The sequence below is a fragment of the Hylobates moloch genome, unplaced genomic scaffold (genome assembly GCF_009828535.3).
Source record: "Hylobates moloch isolate HMO894 unplaced genomic scaffold, HMol_V3 SCAFFOLD_5, whole genome shotgun sequence".
In the NCBI taxonomy this organism is placed as follows: domain Eukaryota; kingdom Metazoa; phylum Chordata; class Mammalia; order Primates; family Hylobatidae; genus Hylobates; species Hylobates moloch.
This window is the reverse complement of record NW_026652280.1, coordinates 119,799,677-119,823,900: the sequence shown is the minus strand read 5'-3', so window position 1 is coordinate 119,823,900 and position 24,224 is coordinate 119,799,677. Positions and strand designations below refer to the sequence as shown.

At 36.2% G+C, this 24,224-nt stretch overlaps 1 protein-coding gene across 2 annotated transcripts in view; it reads right to left on the bottom strand.

Annotated features, from left to right (window-relative positions):
• VAV3 (vav guanine nucleotide exchange factor 3) overlaps nt 1-24,224 on the bottom strand; it is a 417,957-nt gene that overhangs the window by 14,649 nt on the left and 379,084 nt on the right. For both annotated transcript variants that reach the window (XM_032155203.1, XM_032155201.2), the window contains exons 22-25: nt 22,924-22,958; nt 16,252-16,368; nt 14,729-14,816; nt 8,196-8,325 (exon numbers count right to left, since the gene is read on the bottom strand). In XM_032155203.1, the coding sequence (XP_032011094.1) occupies nt 8,196-8,325; nt 14,729-14,816; nt 16,252-16,368; nt 22,924-22,958 (370 nt within the window). The remainder of the gene's footprint in view (nt 1-8,195; nt 8,326-14,728; nt 14,817-16,251; nt 16,369-22,923; nt 22,959-24,224) is intronic.

Here is a 24,224-nt window from a genome sequence, read left to right as displayed (position 1 = left end):
GAAACATTTAAAAGATAGCACTGAATGAGGTTATCTGAATCTGTAGAATTTACACCTGTAAGCCATATTCCAAAGGGATCCTGGATACTGGTTGCTAACTTTTAAAGCCATCAGGCTCAGAATAAAAATGCCTTAGAGTAGCTGGTAAAGATCCTGAAGTAACTAAATAAAAAAGGGAAGCCCAGCATCACTTACTAATGAAGATGTGCAATTGCAGTCGATCAGTTGCCCAAGAACTGTAAATTATGTGGACACCACAGACATACCAAGAGAGAAGAATATAAAAATGTCAGCAATATGTTATAACTAACTTAGTCGATAGAATAGTGTGTATACTGGAAGAGCGGAGCCAAGCCCCAGGAAATAGAAGTAGGAAACCAAAGTATCAGGGAAAAGGAGGACTTTATAAATATACTTAAAATTGTCAAATGAGGCTAATGTAACACTTCACACTGGGTACCAGTATTGGAAGTGGTAGCAGGAGCAGCAATAGTAATAGCAGGAGCAAAACATATAGCACTTCCCACATGTGAGACGCTATTCTCAGTATTTCACACCTACTAACTCTTTTAAGGCTCCTAACATGAGCATTAAACACTATGAGACAGTGTTGCATGATGAAATAAACTGGAGAAAACTCTAGATAAACTGTCACTTTCCTAGAAGGGAATATATCATACTAGTAGCATTTCTTATATATCTGTTTGACAAAAGAAATCTTTTCATGGTACTTCTCACAGGGCTAGAGATTCCTGGAATACTCCATTGGAGATATTGATCTGATACATGTAAAAGGGGTTTGAAAAGTAAGAGTGTCCTGCTAATCATCAAATTATTGAATTTCAGAATTCTTAGGTTCTCTTATTCCAGATAAAATATTTAATACAATGTTTCAGACAAATGGTCATGCAAGTATTGTTTAGGAGCCTGCATTAGCTAGAAGTGCAGTCTCTCAGAAAGATAAGGCATTTCACCGTGGAAAAGCAATACAATTCATTGAAAACACTTTTTTTGTATTAAAGTAGTGTTTTTCTTGTATAAATCCCATTCACTGACTGCCTGACTGCTGTAATAATGTAAAGTCCTCTTATAACTCCAAGTTACAAAATGACAAAAAGAAAAATTAGAATAAGGATGGAAAATTTTAGAGAAAAGTTTAAAATTAATACAGTGAAACTGCAGTGGGTCGAATGGTGGCCCTTCAAAAAGATATGCCCACCCAGAACCTGTGAACCTGTGAATGTGACTTTATTTGAAACAGGGGTCTTTGCAGATGTAATTCAGTTAAGGATCTCAAAATTAGATCAAGCTGTATTTGGGTGGGCCCTAAATCCAACGACAGGTGTCCATAAGAGAAAAGAAGGGACAATGATAAACACAGAAGGTGATGTGAAGACCAGCAGAGACTGGAGCGGTGCATCTATAAACCAAGCCATGCCAAGGACTGCCAGTAGAAACTGGGAGAGGAGCTTGGGAGGGATTATCCCTCAGAGCCTCCAGGAAGTATTAGCCCTGCTAACACTTTGGTTTTCAACTTCTGGCCTCCAGATGGGTGAGAGAGTAAACTTCTGTTGTTTTAAGCCACTTGGTTCGTGGTAATTTTACAGCAGTTCTAGGAAACTAATATAATGAGATTAAAACAAATATTTAAATTACCAGAATAAAATTAGGTCATATCAAACCCAATTGCAAAATGACCAAGGAAAAGATGACAAAAAAACTGAGGATACAATAAAATCAGAAAATAAAGGCAGGTGAATATGGGAATGCTGAATTAAAAGGGCAAGGGAGAAACTAAGTTAAGTGGATGGTTGGGAACCTGTACGAAGGAGATAATAAATATTGTCTCCATTATATTGTAATATAACTAATAAATAGTAGTTAAGGAATTATTAGGATGTTTAAGGAATTATCAGGAATAAGAATGCTACTTTATGTTCTACTGAGTTAAATAAATATGACACAAATTATCCAAGTTTCTGTTTCTACCCAAAATACTGACTAAAAATGAAGGATAAGCATGTTGTTGGATGGTGAATAGAATAATGGGGACAGTGGGTGGCAGTAAAGAGACCACACCCAGGGAGAGACAGCCTAGGCTCTGTTCTGGCTTCTACTTCTTCCTGCAAGGTCAACCTTATGGCTCCAATGACAAAAGTAGCCTTCGTCAATCTTTGAAGAATTGCTACACTATTTGTCACCACACTGAAAGGAACATGCTGATCTACATTTTGTTTTCAAACTCACCCATATTCCCATGCTTTTCCAGTTTCAACTTAGCACTCTAATATCTGCTGTGTCTCCTGTGAACCTTAGACTCTGACTTCTCTTATTTAGCCCCTTCTGAGGCTATTTCATGCAAGGCATGTGCAAAAGTACAATTGAAAATGACAAGCAAAGGGTCCTGGCTCCTAGGGCTCCAGCAAACAATGCCCCAGAAGAAATTAAGCCTATATACAAATGCCTATAATTCTCACATCACTATATTCTATGTGAACTATGAAATGGAGTACTAATGATTCATAAAATTCTACCTTCAATCCAGACCACTCTCCTCAGTGCCAGCTGCATCCTGAACCATTGAATATCCGCAGGTACCTAAACATTGTGCAAAACTGAATATATTCCCTTTTCTCTTAAATCTGTTCTATCTCTTCTGTTTCCTGGTTTGTCAATGGTTTTATCACTTGCCAGTTGTCCAAAGCAAATACTTATGTACCATACTTGTACTAATTTGATTTCAAATCCTTTATCCAATCAACTCAACCTCTAAGATATATGCAAACCTGCCACTGTCCTTCCCTACTGTCAGTATGCAACTTATGTCCAAAGCATGCTTATCCTTCTCATGGACATCTGCAATAGCCTCCTAACTCATCTCCCCTCTGTGCATGCCTCCCTCCAGGCCACTCCTCAGGAGCAGTCAGTGGTCTTTTAAGACAATGTAAATCAGTTCATGCCATTTTCTGTCTGTAAAACTTCAATACTTTCCTATTGCAAATATCAGAATCCACTTACTATACTCCCAACACATTGGTCCTTTTTCAGTTCCTTAAACATATGAAGTTCTCTCCTGCTTATGAGCCTTCACACAAGTGACCTCTACGCTACACAGGTTCCCTACTGGCCACCACCCCACACCCTGTCAGCTCTCGCAGATCCTTTAAGTTAAGCCTGACTGTCACTTCTTCAAAAAGCCCTTCTTTGACCCTGAAGGCTAAATGGCCCTGCTCCCATTTCCTTGCACTTACGCTTCAGCTTCATAAAGATGATCAAAATTTGTGATTATTGAAGGGGTTTGTTTTTGTCTGTTCTTGTTCACCAGATTGTGAATCTTATTCACTATTATAATTCCAGTATCTAGCACAAGGCCTAGCACATGCTAAGTATTGAAAATATTTGCAGGATAAAGGGATAAATGAATGAATGAATGAAGCAAATCCAATGAGGTCACAGGTAAGGAACAGATGGCTTCAAATATGATCTGTTCAGTACATGCTAGTGTTTCACATGTCCTGAAATCAATGGACCAGACCCTTCTATGTCTGAAGCAGGCAAAAGAAGGACACTGTCACTACCCCCAATTCTTCAGATATAGCCAGCAAATGGGATCATCTCCACAACTGGAAACTTCTATTCTGAAATATTTCAGACTTAAAGTAGCGAGGAGAGCAAAAGGAATTCCCACATATTTTTCATTCAGACTCCTCAAATGTTAACATTTTATGATGTTTGCTTTATCAATCTATGTATTTTTCCTGAGCCACCTCAGAATAAATTGCAGACATAATGCCCCTTATTACTAAATACTCAGCACTCGTTCCCGAGAAACAAAGGTATTCTCTTCTCTTGTATAACCACAGTACAATTATCAAAAGCAGAAAATTGCATTGATGCGGTACTATTTTTTAATCAAGAGAATTTATTCGAAATTTGCCAATTGTATCACATCTTTTATAGCAACATATATACACACATATTTTATAACATATACAAAATATATGTTACTATACACACACATATATATACATACACGTGTGTGTGTGTGTGTGTGTGTGTGTGTGTGTGTGTATGTATCTTCCCAACCCGTTCTAGGATTCAATCCAAGACCACATGTTACATGTAGTTGTCACATCTCTTGGTCTCCTTTAATCTGAAACAGTTCCTCAGACTTTAATGACATTGAAAGTTTTAGAGTATAGACCAATTATTTTGCAGAATGTCTTTTAGTTTGGGATTGTCTGACGTTTCCTCATGATTAGATTCCACTTATGCTTTTTGGGGACAATAATACCACCAAAGTGTTGGTGTGCCCTACTTGGAGCATTATATTAGGAGGTACATGATATTTATTTGTCCCATTATTAGTGACGTTAACTTCGATCACTTGGTTACTACTATTACCCTTTTGTAATTAATAAGTTCTTACAGAAGATACTTGGATATTATATAAATATAGTGATAGCCATTTTAAAAAATTACCCAACTCTACTCTGTGGCCCACCTAATTCTCTACAAATAAAAACTTGGCAAAATATTTAAGGTCTGCCTATGGGTCACAAAATAGCTAAACATACAACTTTTCCTAATGCACCAATCTGTTAACATTACCTTATCTACTTCTCTCATGCAAACAAAGGAAAAAACCTAAGATGCTATTTTTAAAAGAACATTATAAAATCTCTAATTTCATTCCTCATTCATCAGATGAGAAAGCTAAGGCCCAGACAGCTAAGTGACTCGCCTAAGGTCAGACAGCTACTCTGGCAGACCTCAAAATAATTAAGTGTTCATTGTAGAGCAAGAAAGGCAAAAGTCAATTTAATGCCCTTCAAATATACAAGCCCTACAGGTAAATCTACAGCAATCTAAGGCAGGTTTGAGATGACCATTTTGGAAAATAATGGGATTTTTACAAAGATCCATAGAACATCTTTCATGGAGTCACTGAAGTTTCTAGAGGAAGCCCAAGAGCTCCCTGCTATGCCTGAGTTCTCTCTTTGTTCTTTTTCTTTCTCTCTTTTCTTCCCACTTAGAAATGCTCTTAAGTCATTCCAAAGACAAAGATAAAATCCCATCACTCTGGGAGACAGGCTGAGAGACAGCCTACAATGGGCTCCTAACTTTAAAATGTTATGCTCCTTGCCCAATACTTTGGACAATTGCTTAATTCTAATCAATATCTTTTTAAATGTTACTTTCCATTTGCATAGTCCTGTCATAATCTTACCACATTGTACATACTTGAAAAAATAATTGGTAAACATTCTAAGAACATTCTAACCTAGAGTAGCCCAAAAGTAAGTGGCCACTACAGTGCCCTGGGGCTTTCTTTTCCAAGGTGACTAGATTATTTAAAAATAATAATAATAATAATAATAAACAGCAGGTTTCAGGAGTTGAAGTTCTATTCTCAACCTCCACTCAGAACACAGAATGGTTCCAAGCTTTACCTTGCCTGCTCTGTATCCTCCAAGGCCTTTTAGAAGTAATGGAGATGCCATTTCTGTCCAACCCAGTATCCCAAGGTAATAATGCTTGGCAAATGTTATTTTTAGATGATAGCAGCATACCTAAAGCTATGAACCAAAGGTAAGCAATATGAAGACATCTTGCACAATCTTTCTATACAAACATGCAGCATTTCCTCCTTACCACTTCCTGGGATATATAAAATGCATAAAAATAGAAGCAGTCTTTCTTTAAGGGTGAGCTTTTATCAAGACTCGGTATAAAAAAAAGCAAGTTATATTTAAAAAATCATAAAGGCAAAGATTTACATTGCTATGAGTCATAATTAGTAAATGTATTCAAGCCTTAGAAATATAGGAAAGTACTGTGTTAGAATAAGAGAAGTAGCAGCAGTAGTAGAGGAAGTAGAAGTTGTAGAGTCAGCAGTAACTTTTACTGTTTACCATGTAAGAGCACTATGCTAAGTGCTTTATATAGAACGCCTCACGTAGTCCTCAGAACCATCTTAGTCTTCCTCTAATTTTATACAAAGTTAGTATAAAGTAAATAAAACACTGGAATGGTATCACAAATTTGATCTAAGATTGTAATCCTTCTTTGCAGTAACGAATGACTAATCTTGGAGTGTTAACCACTGTGCAATCATTACCAACCTACTCCCCTTCTCTCCTTCTGAGTCGCTTTATGAGGGAGATCTTCCCTGACCACTCTATATAAAACTATGAAACTCCTCCAAGCCAGACTTGCCTGAGTTTCCCCATTAAAATGTAAACTCCATAAAGGTAGGAACTTTGTCTTCTTAATTGCTATATCCCAGAACCAGAACAGTGCCTTGTGTGTGTTAGGTGTTTAATATATATCTGTTTAATGAATGAATGAATCATTGATGAACAAAACCAAACTATAACAAATATAAAATTTTAAATGAATTGTTTGCTTTCCCTTCACAATTACAAAAAAAAGTTTTAGTGGCTTGACTCAAGTTGTCAGAATCTCTTAAAAAGCCTGGGTAGGGAAGTTTGAACTCATGAGTTTATTTGTTGAAAAATTTATCTGGGGCTAGCATGGATATTCAAAGACATTCTACTGGCTATGCTTTTTTTTAAGAAAAAGCCCTGTAATTCCCTTTTTAGTTGTCAAACAAGTTGAGCATTAAATACTTCATTAAACACGAGACAGAATTTTAAGTTAGGCAACTTCATTCATTGCCGGGCAACATTCTCTGAGTACCTCCACGTACTAAACACGAACGAATTGGCTGGGAGTGAACCATAGAGTGACATATGAGGGTTAGCGACCTGCCTACCTAATATGGGACATCTGTTCTCCCTGTCTGCCCACTTCTCCCTCCTAGGCTCTCCAGAGCTAAGTGAACAACTCAAACCGGATTTTTCATCTAACCGACCTCCCTGGCAACTTTTATTATCTCTTGCTGCTGGGAAGGCAAAGAAACAGAGCTTTGAAAATTACATGTTTCATGCTGGGGGAAATGTCATAGCTTCAACAGAGTTTTAAGAAATTGGTAGGAAAATTGTTTTTTTAGAGAAAACCTCCATTTTTGAATGAACAAAAATTACGCCTATTTCAGAATCTAAAATAATCAGGTAATCTTGGGCTAAAAAATAACAAGATAAAATCTAATAGGTGTTTAAAGTTTTAAAATAAAGTTCACTCTACTTTCATTGCACGAGCTTAGGCATACATCATTGAGCACTGTGAGGAGAACATATATTAAGTCACTTGAATAAAAAACATGTCAGTTGATGTGACAGATTGTTTGTTTACTTGAATTGAAATGTATAAAACTTCACTGATGTTGTTGAAACCCAGAGCATTACCTGTTCCCCTTTCACTTTCTGCTTTTAGGGAAAAATATAAACTTATATTAAACTGATGCAAATTCTGTTTTCAAATACCTCTAGATATCCCAGTTTTGCTTAGGCTAAAGATTCTAAGAGTAATGAAATTGTATTCACTTCTTCCCCAAAACACTTATTTTAAAAAAATAAAATGATATCAAATTAAGAAAATAAAATCACACCTTCTTGATGACATTTTTCAATTTTTTTGTTACATGCTATATCTATCTCCAGGAAGACTATGTAACATTAAACAATGAGAAAAAAGGTTTTCGACTTAGACTCACAGTCCAACCATAACATGTTTTTGTTTGCATGCTAATCTTTTGTGATTCGTTGTGGCACACGGCTCATTCTGAAAGAAAGTGGCTAATGTATGGTTTTAGAAATACTAGCATCCAAAAAAACACATTAGTAATGTCAAAATTCTTAAAGTCGTCATTGAAATAGACCATAAGCAGATTTCAGATACTAGGCTAACTGGAGAGCTGTGTACCAGCCCTGCTTAAATACTATTACTCAAACAGAATTATGACCACACATATTACATGTAAGTTAAAAAGAGTTTAGTTACTATAAAAGTCAATGAAAATTATAAAATGTAAATATTAGCATATCTTTTACGTTTCTGATGGATTTTTTGAACATAAACATAATTTTTAATTTGCCATAAAGATCTATAATTATACATATTCACAAGCCTGTTGGTCCATCTGACTCTGCTTAACTCCAGAAAAGAAGTCCTTGCTCATGCATTAGCACATCCATTGGTTATATTTTCAAATTTGGAATGAAGATGTTTAATGTTATTGTGCCTCTAATTTTTAAGTGACAGCAAATTGTATTCTCAATTACAATACTCACAGCTGTTGCCTGCTCTATTACCCCTCTGTCCAGCTGAATGTTCTGGCTCCTTGTATGGAAACTGCAGAGTTGTATCTAAGGTTCTGAACCCTTCCTTGAGAGAATGATGCTTGTAGTACTCCACAAGTTCCTTTGGAAAAAAGAATCAAACAATTTTTGATAAGGATACTTTTGTTCTCGAACACATGAACTCCTGAGCACATAAATACAATACAAGGATGACCAATTTAATGCTAAATTTTCCATAGGTATATGGAAGATTAAGCAAATTAGAATCTCTCCCTGCTGTCTGGATGTACATGACACCTACCTAACAGCTGTCCTTGTTACTCAGGCCATTAATAATAAGAGTTACCCCCTATTGTTATTCACAGATGGAGAACACCCCGTCTTCAGTCAGATGTAGCAAATGAAAAGAAACAATACTAAACCTCAGTTTCAGAGTAGTAATTATTGTTCTTATTTATGAAATACTTGCCTTTCTAAACCAAAATAAAAGGAACAGCTGCTTGCTGAATATATAGCAATTTCTAGTTTCCTGCACTTATTTTCTTTCAAAATGGCAGAAAAACAAACTTACACTTTTTCGTGGTAAACAAAAGTTGATACAGCACAAATGGTACTTGACATCGTTTTTAGTTTCTGATGAAGTACAGTACCTGTCATAGCTCCGCATATCTGCTACTCACAGAGGTCAATGTAATTCTTTCCAATTTTCTCTTATAAATAATTTGTCTTAAATACATCTAAACCTAATGTAATAACCACATGCCATCCTTCAGACTATGGTTTCAGAAAATTTCACAGGTTGGTTTCATAGATTCTGCAGAAATCTGAATCTCTCTACTGTAAACTGAAACTGAATAATAATTCACAATAAAAACGTATTTTATCAGCCGGGCGCGGTGGCTCAAGCTTGTAATCCCAGCGCTTTGGGAGGCCGAGGCGGGCGGATCACGAGGTCAGGAGATCGAGACCAGGGTGAAACCCCGTCTCTACTAAAAATACAAAAAAAATTAGCCGGGCGTGGTGGCGGGCGCCTGTAGTCCCAGCTACTCGGAGAGGCTGAGGCCGGAGAATGGCGTGAACCCGGGAGGCGGAGCTTGCAGTGAGCCGAGATTGCGCCACTGCACTCCAGCCTGGGTGACAGAGTGAGACTCCGTCTCAAAAAAAAAAAAAAAAACAAACAAAAAAAACCGTATCTTATCATCAAATGAGTACTGTAGATATAAAATTTCTTATAAATATCTGAAATTAAAATAAAAGAAAAATCACTTTTAACTTAATTATTCAGTGTTTCTATTGGAGCACCTTTTTAAAAATAAAATTTAAAAAAAAACTGAAAAAAAAAACCACTCGTTTCTTCTAAAAATCCCACTGCCATCAACTTAATATCTCTGTTCAGTGGTTATGTTCAAAGTTCCCCAGACAAATCAATGAGTCCAAAAATCAGTTGAAAGAAGAAAAAGAGAATCATCAATGATTTATTATTTACGACAAAACTGGAGTATGTTGTGGAATGCACTGTACCAGGAGCTTCAGGGGTCACAGAGATTATAAAGATAAGCCTCCTGCCCTTGAGGAGTTCTCATCCTGGAAGGGAAAGTTCAAAGGCAGGAGAGAGAACTTTGTTTTGTGTATCCAATGGGAAGGGTGATGGAAAGTTTTGTAATACAAGTAGCTTGGCTTAAACTTCAGAACTAGTAAAATTACAATAGCCAGGAACCAGGGAAAGATCATTTTAGGTAGAGCAGGCAGGCTGGAAACAGACATAAAGGTGATAAACAAAGACCACCTTTCATAAGCTAAAAGCAGCATAGTTTGGCTAAAGCATTGGATAAGGCAAATGGCAATTTTTCAATCTCACCTATAAAATGGGGCTAATAAACCATTTCACAGATGATAACAAAGAATATATAAAGTACCTAATACATGTGAAAAATCATAACAGCTACCCCATTATCCCATGTGCCAGGCCCTTTACATGGCTTCTTATAACCTTCACTCAAGAACATTATGAAATGGGCCTTATTCCCATTGAAGCTCAAATCTCAGTGAGGTGAGTGAACTTATGCAAAGTCACATAGCTAGCATCTTTATTCAAAGTCTGTGCTCTTAACTGTATCATAATATTAGCAAATAGTGCCTAGCAAATGTAAATACAAAAACAAGGGCCGGGCATGGTGGCTCATGCCTGCAATCCCAGCACTTTGAGAGGCTGAGGCAGGTGGATCACCTGAAGTCAGGAGTTCGAGACCAACCTGGCCAACATGGTGAAACCCTGTCTCTACCAAAAATACAAAAAAGTTAGCCAAGTGTGGTGGCAGGTGCCTGTGATCCCAGCTACTTGGGAGGCTGAGGTAGGAGAATCACTTGAACCTGGGAGGTGGAGGTTGCAGTGAGCCGAGACTTTGCCACTGTACTCCAGCCTGGGCAACAAGAACGAAAATCTGTCTCAAAACAAAACAAAACACCAAAAAACACACACACAAAAAACAGGGAGGCAAAAGTGAAATAGTTTTTGCTATGTGTTCATGATGTACTAGGAACTTTGTTTTCTTAGACTTAAGATGTTAGGGTCTTCCAAATATTATATCTATAACTTGAAAAATATGTATTTCTTCCTTTCTTCCTTGGGCCCAGATAATGTGGGTCCTTGTTGAAGCAAGAAATTTGTGATCAGACCGACATTTAAAAACCAAGAAAAAAAGAAACAAAAGACCATGTAGAAGTTTGTGTCTCCAAAATGGTTTCAATGATCAGAATACGCATTTGTATTTTGGTGAATTTTAACGTGTTTTGCACAGACAAGGTATAGAATTAAATTCTACTTACTGACCAATATTGCTATTCATTTTTTTTAAATGCAAAATGCATTTTTAAAAGCAAAATTTTGTGAGGTCTCTGGAATACACACACACACACACACACACACACACACACACACACACACACACACACACACAATGTCACTGATACAAACGATACCGAAGAGTTTTCTCTTAGTCTTATTACTTAAATTGAGTAAAATGTGTTATTTTCTTTAGTAAATGTGAAAACAAACTTGAAAGGAATTATAAGCCATAGCTTTGAACTTCAACATAATTTTGTTATAGGTAATATGAATTTTATGATTTTTGCTATGAATTACAATTTATGTGAATTTGGCTAGAAACCATAGAATTATCATACTGAAAACGGATTTGGTGATTATTTAATACTCGCCCACCCCCAAATTTTATGGAAGAAAAAATGAGTTTTCCAAGGCCTAGGGTCATGCAGCTTACTTAGTAAGCTGCAAAACACTCTTTATCACTTCACTAAGCATGGAAGATATTTTAGTTCCATTTTTACAGTCTTATGAGGGTAAATCTTCCTACATGTTTCTAACTGGGTAGAACTAAATAGTGTTACCATGGATCTTTTCCAATTTGCCTTTATGCTTTCTGTATTTTAGTCTAATCCACCCCTGCTTTAATAGTCATTGACCTTCAGGTACAACAAGTAAATAAGAAGATTCTAAACAAAAGAAATCGCTAAGCTTTCCTTATCTCACACTGACACAGCAGTGTCAACAATTCAAGTCTCTTAAAAATAATGAGTGAGAGCCAGTCATTCCAATTACCAAGGAAACAGGCAATGGAGATGGTTTATAAACAGCATTTGGACACAGACTGTCTGGCATACATGAAAATTAGAACAAAATTAATGCCTTGTAATCTGGATACAGAAATTCATTTAGGATTTGAATTTAATGACTAAGAAAAATAAAGATTCTGATTAACCAAGCTATTGAAACTCAAGGGAAAAAGGTTAGGTCATAACCACCTAAGGTCAGTCTTCTCATTGAGAAACCAGTTAATTTAAAAGAAGCTCTGGAGTTTGCTTATGTTTTACATGCTTTCCAGGTTTAAATTTAATTCCAGGCCCTATTGTGTTTCACAGATAGAAGAGTATACTAATACCAATAATAAAAGGATACTGAACTATTCTTAAGAAACAACTCAAATCCACAGATCACTCCTTACTTATAATAGAGAATTGTGTTATTTGACTCCAACATGATAAAAAGTAACTCCTTGAAGTTTGTATGATCTTGATTTTGAGAAGCCTTCACACCCATTAATCATCTTCTACCTCCTTCCAGAAGTTCAGATTGCTAAAACATGAGCCATTTCTTCTGACCAAGTATCCATGTGGCATTTCCCAGCATAGGTTCCAAGGACTGCTCTATGGTGAGGTTCTCGGTGTAGACGTATTTACTGATTCTTAAGCTTCTTTTTAGAATGGTTAAGTCCTTTTGAGTTCTCCAGAAAGTGATTTCAAATAGTAAGGACTCAATATAAATTTGCTCAACAAATGAGCAGAAACAAAAACGAGGGGTAGCTTCAGATTAGTTCAGCTGCCTCTTCAGCAATTTTTATAGTTATTTGCTAAACTTGATAAAAAGCGCTTTTCTGATACTGAGATTTTTTTTCCAGCTCCTTGTTTTTCTTTCACAATTACATCCTTTGCTAATGTTTGTTAGTTTCATTTTGCTTTGCTAAAATTCTTAGTCCCTTCCCTTTAACATGCTGTGATACGTGCTTCCTTACAAAAGATGCCCGGATATGGAGAAAAAAACACATATGCGCGTGTCTCTAATAGTGGCATTGCTGAGATTTTATACATAACATATAAGAAAAGCTTACTTTAGTCCTGTGACAAGTACTTTTAGTTATTTTTCCAGAGAATATCATTGTAGAAACTTTTAAGGCTCTCTGGCACAATTTTTTTTTTTTATGCTGGATCTCTATTGCTTTCACTATAATCACAGCTTTTACATGCAGATAGGAACTCATGCATCTGTGTCTACTAATCCAGGTCACTGTGGTATTACTGGCTTTTCACATCTAACCTTGGCTTCTGAAGAACTTCCTTGAGCTGAACCCAGGTGACACAAAGCTAAATTGATTAGCCCTTTTCAGTGACTATTCCTTTCATCTTCTTTGCTTGTCTCCTCTGATGGGAGTTACTTTTGCTACTTTCAAAGTCTGCAAGGCTGCAGTTATCTTTGGCCCTGCAGCAGTTTTTTAAGTCCCGTAGTAACTATAACACTGTGGAGCAGCCTCATTACCATCCAAGGAAGTTCTGCAGGTGAAAGCTCAAGCTGGTATGTCTTGCAGAGATGTGGAGAGCCCCTGTGTGTGCTTTTATCATGTCTCAGCTGTGTCTGTCATTCATTATTTGTGCATCCACTTGCCACCTCCCTCCAAGTTTTCATTTTATGAAGAACCTCCTCTGGTCCAATTCTCTCTGTGCTCAGCCTGCTTGTTTCAACAGAATGTAAGTTACTTCCAGCAGGGAGGATGTCTGGATCTTGGTTACAAATTTGACAGAGTTTACATTTTCCAGGACACGACCTTGCTGCCCATCCTTCGCTTTTGAACTGGGAATGATCTTTACATCCATAGAGATTTTCTTATTTTTCTTTCAACTCAAGATGCTTCAATTTCTTTAAAACACTGACACCTGCCTTGAAGCAGTTCTACATTTTTGGATAAGGCATTCAAGCTGGCCAATTTTGTAAGGCTCCCTTACACTCAGTTTAACTTTAATGTTAACATCTGCAAAGTGCTTTGAGATGTTTTTTGGAAGGATGCAGTATGTATCATTTGATTGATGGTTCAATCAATGAGTGGTCCTTCCCAATGTTACTCAAGGTACTTAGCAGTGCAAATGCATCTTATGTCCTATATCAAACTCTTCATTATCTCAAGAAACTACCAAACTTGAGAAACATACTTGAGACCACTTAAGGAAATGTGAATTTAGAGTTTACTGTTAGTAACGCATACATGATGACATATACACATTGTTTAAATGACATACACAAAACATTCTTACATGCTAACAAAAGTATGAATAAGTTCTTTTTTTTTAAACTGTGGGAATAATCCTTATTCATTTGATGTGATTTGACAATATACTATTTCCATTTAAATATACAATTCCTATGAAATATCAACGGTTAAGTGGCAAAAATGTTACTTGTTAATGCATAATTATCCAAGGTAATGAATGAGAACCACGGTAGAGATCACTTAAAATGTCAGAAAATACAAAAATCTCTTCAATTTGACTTTATATTGCATTTTATAAAAAATGAACCTAAACATTAGACATATTTTACTAATTACAACTTTTTGTGTTATAATTTAAAATACTGTCTTCTTCCTGAATCAGGACATAGACGCAAAGGAAGAAAAAAGAGGAAAGAAACGTATATTAAAAACCTGCTGTATCATTTAAACACAAACCAAAACTCTATCTAAACCTGCAAACAATTTACAATGAAGAATATGACTTGAGCAATATAAAACTTAGAGATTTATAAATTAGAATTTTCAGGATTTTGTTGCAAAATTAGAATATGATTCTCTTTAAATAACTTTACAGTGAGCAAAATTTCCAAGAAACTATAGAATTAAAATGACCTTTCTAACAAAAGAAAAATAAGGATCTCAGATTGAAAAGAAATAATCAATGCTTACCATTAAACTTTTAAATTTTCTATTTTCTGCAATGTGAAAAAAGCCATCTCTTGTTAAAATCTTGATGTGCTTTGCTTCATTATTGTACCTGTGGGCAATAAATAACTTATGAATATAAATGTGTTTTTAATCACTAGAAATCAATAATTACCAGAGGGCATGCCCCAATAACATTATAGGAATTAATTCTGCAGACAAAAATATATACCTATGCCAATACGCTGGTGACAGCTAATTAACAAAATATATTTACTGGATTGGTTGAAGATACAACCAATATTTGAAGTGAGAAGGGAGGTTGGATTTGACTATTCATTATGCACAATTTATTACGTTCAGTTTGAGAATATAGAAAAATAAGACGCCCGGCCTGGTAAGTGAGGAGCGCCTCTGCCCGGCCGCCCAGTCTGGGAAGTGAGGAGCGCCTCTGCCCGGCCGCCCCTTCTGGGATGTGAGGAGCGCCTCTGCCCGGCCGCCCCATCTGGGAAGTGAGGAGCGCCTCTGCCCGGCCGCCCTGTCTGGGAAGAAGTGAGGAGCGCCTCTGCCCAGCCGCCCCGTCTGGGAAGTGAGGAGGGCCTCTGCCCGGCCGCCCTGTCTGGGAAGAAGTGAGGAGCGCCCCTGCCCGGCCACCCCGTCTGGGAAGTGAGGAGCGCCTCTGCCCGGCTGCCCTGTCTGGGATGTGGGGAGCGCCTCTGCCCGGCCGCCCCATCTGGGAGGTCTACCACAGAGGCCAGAAGCAATGTGGGGGCTGGACGTGGTGGCTCACGCCTGCAGTCCCAGTACTCTGGAAGGCCGAGGAGGGTTGATCACTTGAGGCTAGGAGCTCGAGACCAGCCTGGCCAACATGGCGAAACATATGAAAAATACAACTGACAAACCAACCAACCAACCAAGCGACAACAAAACAGGTCTACCCTGGAGTCATACTCTAATTTTTTCTATTTTCCTCCCTTTCTGATCCTTTATCCCACTTTCTTTTTCTTCCTCTTCCTTCTCCTTCTTCTTTGTCAAATAGAGGATTGAGTTATTATCATTGATCCATACAAAGTCCCTCTCTTATTTATTTTCTTTAATTCCCACCCCCCATTTCTATTCCCTGTCTTCCCATGTGCAACCTTCCTAATATGTTTGATATGCATCTTTTTGTTTGTATGTACTTTTAGAAAATGTTTATTGTTTTGTGTGCAAAAAATAAAAATAAAAAAATTAAAAAATTAAAAAAAAGAAAAATAAGACAAAAATCTAGAAATTTATATTGTTAGTATTTACTAGAAATATACACACATCAAAACACCAAAACACAATATTATGAAAGAAATCTAATATGCCAATTAGCAGCCTATAACACTTTTTACTGTTTTTCAAAGATATATTTTCAAGTATTAATGAACTGTCTGGATAGATGCATTATTTCTTCTTCAATTAGAACTTTGGTTTTCAACTTAAGTGTTATACATGTCAGATGGTCTATGCAATTATGAAAACAGGAAATCTATTTCTGTAAAAGTACTTGTCCTACTTACTTAATGCTAATTGCATATTCTCCTGACTCTTTGGTCCTGTGCCTCACAAGGTAAGTACTATTTACCCTATTAATAAGTTCAGTCTCTGCTTGCAATCTTTCCATTGCTCCAGCATACCTGTAAAAAACAATGACACAGAAAATTTGGATAATATACCTGGAAGAGAACAGAGGCTAAAAGTAAGTATCTCTCAATATTTAGTTTAGTGGCAGATCTGAGCTGTTGGTAATTCTATACTAATTACATTGTTTAAGAAAAATAAGTCAGAAAAAGGTCCTTTAATACGTCCAAACACAATGCTCTACAAAGCTAACAACAGCAAAATGAACAGTGCCTAATACCCATTAAGCACCTAGTAAATAAATGGGACAAAGAGGAGTCAGTAGGTATTGGGTAAAATGACAGTTGTGGGGAGCTTAGGGACAGGAAGGAAAAAGATTTGTAGGGAGAGACTGCCCTGTATAAGATACACAGACACACTTATTTTAGCTTTTCTACATATACTATGAAATGAAATCTCCTTTAAGTATCTTTTTAAAGAAAATTCTTGTAATAAGTTATTTTAAATAATTAGTTTTTTGTTATGAGATTAATTCATATATCCCACAATTTTGATAACAAATTTTCTCAAGCAATTAGTAATAATGAGTAAAATTTACTTTTAAAAGGTAGATATTTTTCAAAACCAGAATTCAATCTCCCTAGACTTTGCTGGCCTTAAACATACACAAACTCCATAATAACTATAACAATAAAAAGCCAAAATCCAATCTTAAAATAATCTTTAATGACCCCTCAAATCATATATAGGTGTAAAATCTCTTGGCAAGATACATCAGAGATTTCAGTCAATAGAACTTAAAAGAAAAATTCTGTTTAGATTGGTTCCCTTTCAAAGCTAGTCAATAATTAATATACCTGAAAATCCTCTGGTTCACATATAGACTCATGTAACTCAGTATAAACATCCACCTCTAATGCAAACTTAATATTCATTTAAAACGCACATGGCAGGCATTCAGCAAAAGTTTGTTAATGGAGGACATGTTAGGTTTCCATCTAGTATAAAAGAGGAATTAAGGGCATTTTATGCAGATGGTACCTTGCGTTAAAAGAAAAGTTATACCAACTCATGAACTGCCAGGACCTAGTATAATCTGACTCATGCCTACCTCTCTTCAACCTTATCTCTTACATCTGCCTTCATCACTAGTCTCCAGCCTTCTTTCAGATCCATGAGTTTCTCAAGCTCCTTTTGAGCTTAGAGTATTCTCACAGACTGCACTCTTGTCTGGAAACACTCATACTCTATCAACACAATCAATATTCCTTCTCATTGTTAAGGTTTAGAGGGGTCTTCTCTGACCATATCATCTAAAGAATGTTGCCCTGCATCTTGTACTACCTACTCCATTATTCTCATTACAGTATTCCTATTTTCATGGCACTTATCACAATTAGTATTTAGTGTATGCATTTTTATCAAAGTTATGCATTAATACAGTTTTAAAAGTCCATTCCCATTATAATAATGAAAAAGTAGCAGTATTCCATCAGACCAGCATTCTACTCCAAGTCCCATTTCAAACACTGTACCTATTTTTTATTTCTACTTGTGTATTTCTAAACAATTATATGGCGATTTCTTATCAATTTTAAACATAAGGAAGGAAAACCATCTTCTTCCTGCCACCTGTGCTCACTCCTTTATAGTGCTGTTCCTCACTCTTGTCTTTCTGTAACCTCTACAAAGCCAAGCTGTCATCTGGCCTAGTTTTGGCATGGTGTTCATTCAAAGAATATCTGCCCTCCAAAATAAAATTGCTTATGTTTTTGTTTGCTCAAGTTCTCTGTCTCTATCACAGATTCTTTCCAAATATACCTTTCAAAAATACATTTTTCAACACCATTGCTATGGTTTGAATGTCCCCTTAAAACCCACATTGAAATTTAAGTATTGTTATAACAGTATTGAAAGGTGGAATCCTTAAAACTGATTAGGTCATGGGGGCTCTGCCCTCATGAGTGGATTAATGACCTTATCATAGGAGTGGTTAGTTATCTTTGGAGTAGGTTCCTGATAAAAAGAATGAGTTCATCCACTACTCTCTCTCTGTCTCTCCCACTGCTTCCTCGCCTTGTGATGCCTCCCTGCCATGTTATTATGCAATGAGAAGGCCCTCACCAGATGCAGCCCCTCGATTTTGGACTGCCCAACTTTTAGAACCATGAGCCAAATAAATATATCTTCTTTATAAGTTAACCAGTCTCTGTGGTATTCTATTATACAGGTTGAGCATCTCTAATCCTAAAATCTGAAATTCAGAAACGTCCAAAATCTGAAACTTTCTGAGAGTCAGCATGTTTCCACAAGTGAAAAATGCAGATTATAGTCAAAATGCAGTCAAAACTTTGTTTCACGCACAAAATTTAAAATATTACATAAAATTACCTACAGGCTTTGTGTATAAGATATATTTAAAATATAAATTTTGTGTTTACACTTGGGTCCCATCCTGAATATATCTCATGATGTTTATGCAAATATTCCAAAATCTGAAAAAATCTGAAATTCAAAACACTTCTGGTCCCAAGCATTTTGAATAAGGGATACTCAACCTATAGCTGCATTAATTAAATTAAGATAATCACATAATCTACCTGTTAATTTTCTCTGGAGCCTTTTCTTCTGAGCCCTCCACGCTCTTCTAATTGATACTGCTTGCTCTACTAAGCCTGTTGAATTACTGTAGTCCTGGGACTTCTCCTTGCTCCCCTTTCCTGGCTTCTATATCTCCCTCTTCCTTGGTTTACTAGCTCATCCTTCAGCTTTTTCTAAACATACACAGGATGTAACACTCTAAAGTCCCACATCTATGAAAATATTTTATTTTACCTAGTAATTCATAGTTTGGCTATGAATATTATTGCAATATTCATAGTTTTGTTATTGGGTAAAGAATTCTAGGTGAGAAATTATTTTGCCTCTCAAATATTAATACATTGATTCGTTGTCTTCTAATTTCCATTCAATACCATTTCTAATTATTTGTATGTGACCTGATTTTCTTCTCCCTAGAAACCTTCAAATTCTTTCTGTATTCTCTATACTGCAAAATTTCATGATAATGTATTTTTTTATATTGTCCTTGCCTTTCAGAAGTATCTTCAATTTGGAGCCACATGTCCTTCGGTTCTGAGAAATTTCTGTATCATTTCTTTGATAATTGCTGCCCTTGGTTTTCTCGTTCTGGAATTCCCACTACTTGAATGCTGTATCCCCTGGGTCAGTAGTCTAGCTTCCACATCGCTTCTCCCATATTATCTATCTCTGACTTTTTGGAAGATTTGCTAAACTTTATTTTCCAAGTCTTCTATAATATTTAACTTATAAGAGCTCCTTTTTATTTTGATTGTTTTCTAAAATGTTGAGCTTACTTCCAATGAACTTTTCTCTTAATTTTAAAGATGTAAATAAAAGTTTTAAGTTGCTGCTCACTCTAATACCTATTTTCAAAGTTTTTGTTTTTTTTTTTTTTTTTAAGTTCAAGGGCTTCCTCAAATGTATGGTTACTCTTTGTTGTTTGTTGCTTAAGAAGGATGCATCCACAATTGACTGGAAGCTCTGTGTGTGTCAGCACCAAAATAGGTCCACTGGGTAGGAGTCTGATCTTTTTTTTGCTTTGTTTTGTTTTTTTTTTTTTCTACGTGAAATCTCGCACTGTCACCTGGGCTGGTGTGCAGTGGTGTGATCTCGGCTACCGGCAACCTCCACCTCCAGGGTTCAAGTGATTCTCCTGCCTCAGCCTCCCGAGTAGCTAGGATTACAGGCACCCACCACCATGCCCAGCTAATTTTTTGCCTTTTTAGTAGAGACGGGGTTTCACTATGTTCTAGGCTGGTCTCGAACTCCTGACCTCATGATCCGCCCACTTTGGCCTCCCAAAATGCAGAGATTACAAGCATGAGCCAACACGCCCAGCTGAGTCTGATCATTTGACAAGAACCTGAAGACTGAGCTGGGAAATACCCAAAGGTCTGGATTTTAGATTTTTAACTCTATTTCATTTCTTTGGCCAAAAATCTTCCAAACTCCTGTCTGAATACCAAGACAGGGTAGTATGTGTATATGGGACCCAGCTGTCACAGTGCTAAAACTGAGCTACACAAGAGAAATGGAGAGCATCATCGCTCAGTAAACAGAGCCCTCTGTTTTCACTATGGCATCTCCCCAGTCTCTGCTAGGCTTGATCTTTCCAAATCTAGGCCCTATATGTTTCACCTTTTCCACATAATATACCTTCTAACTCCAGTGTCTCCTGCCACTGCAGGAAAGGGCAATTTGTTCAGACTACTATGGGAAAAGGCAGGGACCCTGACATCTATCTCTTGTTCTGCATACAGATTTTAGGATAGTTCCCCAGTTTGCAGTCCCAAATCTCATTCCTGTCTTTTGATACCCCAAAACGTAGATTATTGAAGACAATCATCTTAATTTTCTACTTTATTTCATTCTGTATGCAACAGACAAAATTTACCTTGTGTGAACAACTTACTTTTAAATGTAGAAATAATGAGTAGATAATATAGTTGGTGATACTTAACTTCTCAGTGACTTGAGAACTACCATGCCATCAAGCAAAGCAATTTTCTCTAAATAGTTTAGTATTTCTAAAATTGAAGGTTCTATTTTCTGGGGGAGTTGATCATTTTGCTCCCTAGCAGAAGACATTTCACATCAAACTGCCTGCTTAGTTTAAATAGATTGTCCAGGTTGCTCAAGAAAAATAGAAAAGTAATTTTAAAATTCTACTATATCTTTATTTCTTCCTATTTTCAAGGCTCTCCCTTTGCCTGAATATCTTGCTTTTATAAGAATAATATTATTCTAACTGGTCATATTTTCAGTAGGATTTTACATATTGGCAACGGTGCATTTTAAAACTAAGGGTACAAAACCTACCTTCGGGTGCCCTAAATGGTTCTCAGGTACCTAATAAGTTTATTTCATAAAATTCATGCAGTTTGAGGTATTAGTATTTTATCTCTCAAATCATTACCTTTGTAACTATAATGCCCCGTTACATGAAAAATGGTATAAGAGAAGAAACCTAATCATCACACTTTCAAGATTTTTAACAGTTCCTGATGTTTTTCAGTTTGATTGTCAATGCTATCAGCTCTAGACCTCAAATTAAATTTCTTTCAGGACTATAGTTTAAAATTCCACAGACACTAATGACTTCAAATTGTCTTCAATCAGGTAAAAATGAAGCACATTCCCAGTTCTATCACAAACCTGCTGCAATTTCTTCAGCAAGCTCAGTGCTGAGGCCCAGGGAGGGATATCAGGAAGGGTAGACAGTAACTACAGAAGGCAGAGTGACTGCCAGAGGAGGGGAGGTGAAGGAGGGCCCGAGGAGAATCCCATACATTGCACAATGGATTCCTACACTTTGAAAAGTAACTCAGCATTTTCCATGCTTTGGTTATAGAACAGAAAATAATCAGAATATGTAAAAAAATATCAGATAACTCACATGGTAACATGCAAACCCAACTAGTACTATATATTCCCAGGATATTATATTTATATATGTATTCTGATCTCTCATTTCTATGCATGTATTTTAATATCAATAAAATAAAAATAGATTCACTCTTTTTAAGAGGAGTCAAACACAAAATTCAGGAAAACAAATAGAAATGAGTAATGTGCTCACATTCTGTATTTTGGGGGCAGTATAGCAATGTACAGATGGCATAACTTGGAATTCCGGCTTTACCACTCACTAGCTGCATGCTCTGTTTCTTTGTTTCTTCACCCATAAAAATAACAATAGTCACCACCACTTTTCTTATATAAATGTTGAAGAAATAAAACAAAACATGTAAAGTACAAAGCACATAGTAAATAGTCAGTATATATTAGTTATTATGATAATCATAACTATACTAAATCCTAAATATATTTTTTAATAATTGGAGATATCTAGAAAATAATAATTACTATCCATTACACTTCCTAGGTTTTGTTAATGATACTGTCAGCCTCCAAGTGGTAAGGGTGCCCCATCCTTATGATATATTTTGTTGCTCCCATATTATATGTTGTAAATTTTATTTTTAGAAGCTACTAGTGTCAACCAGAAGCAGTGGCTCACACCTATAATCCCAGCACTTTGGAGGATCACTTGAGCCCAGGAGTTCAAGGCTGCAATGGGTTATGACGGCATCACTGCACTCCACCCTGGGCGACAGAGCAAGACCCCATCTCTAAAACTATAAAAAATAAAAAAATAAACTACTACTGTCCTTTTTGAGCTAATTTTTAGTTTTTAGACAATGAAATATTTTTCTCTCTGCTTTATTAAGTCTGTAAAATATAAGATACATATGCATATGTTCCATTCCTTTCTGTGGCTGGTATAAACTTTAAATTATCAGTCAAGGGCACTGGGCACTCATGCATGCACACACACCTCCCTCGCAGATAAAGATATGGAAAGGTCAGCAATACATGAATTCGTTATGGTGTTTTGTTACATCTGAAAACACCTTTAGTCGAGACAAATGGAAATGGAATATGGTTTACTACCCCCACATTTAAGGCATCCTGGAGCTAAGGGTATGGTATTTCAACCTAGCTACATAAACATTTTTAATACTTACCAGGGTTGGCAAGAATAATCTACTGGTTTGGGCACCTAGGACATAAAAAAGCAAAAATAGATTAAGTTTACTTAAGGGAAGCTTTTAGAAATCAATCATTAATTCAGTTCAGCTGACTCAGCTCTATAAAACCCTAAGTAGCACAGCCCTGGAACTATCCATTGGCAATTTTATACAGAGTGAATCATAGTATATGTCAGATAAGTAGAAAATAGTTCATTTCACTTTAATTCACTCTTTCATTCATTTTACTGCCACTGTAACTCTAAGATGAGAAATAGCAGGCGAATATGAACTGGAAACTTTTAATATTTATTATCAAGGCAATTTAATCCTATCAATGAAAATTAAAGTGAAAACGTTATTAAGAAAACCGAATAGCACTTTACTTTTCCAAGACCTTGGAAAAACATGCAAAATAAAAAATATACACTAGATGTGGGTATTTAATATTTTTAATATTTTATTATTTATTATCAAGGCAATTTAATCTTATCAAAGAAAATTAAAGTGAAAACATTATTAAGAAAACCAAATAGCTCTTTACTTTTCCAAGACATTGGGAAAACATGCAAAATAAACAATATACACTGGATATAGACTCTTATTTTGTAATAAATTCAAATTCTGATTTAAAAATCTACCAACTAAGAACCTTTTATTCAGAAAAAAGGCATGGAAAATACTTATTTTTCCCTTTTTTTCACATAGAGCTTCGCACAAGGAAAAATATTGCATTTGCTATTCAAAGAAAGAAAGAAAACTTGTAGCTGCTGGTGGTCAAATAGAAAATGAACAAAGACAAAACAGGTATATTAATGTTAAAAATAAGAAATAAAGTACATTCTATAGAGAGGGTTACTTTAAAAATTCCTAAGGAGTACAGATAGTTTGACTCATGTCCAAATATCTGATATATGCATTCCATGCTATTAACGGATTTTTATATTTCGTGATTGAAAATACTGTTCCCTCATTTGGAACAGAAAAAACCATAGTATTTCAGAAAACTAGCCAGTGTGAACATGTCTCTAGCCATGCTGGTCTTCATAATGTGCTGTTACTATTTTGCCCTTCCAGGTCAAGAGTTATCTACAGGTTGAGCATCCCTTATCTGCAATGCTTGGGACTAGAGATGTTTCACATTTTGGATTTAAAAAAATTAGAATATTTGAATTACATTCCACATCCCTAATCCAAAAATCTAAAATCGTACATGCTCCAATGAGCATTTCCTTTGAGCGTCTTGTCAGTGCTTAAAAAGTTTGGACTTTAGAGCATTTCAAATGTCAGATTTTTCA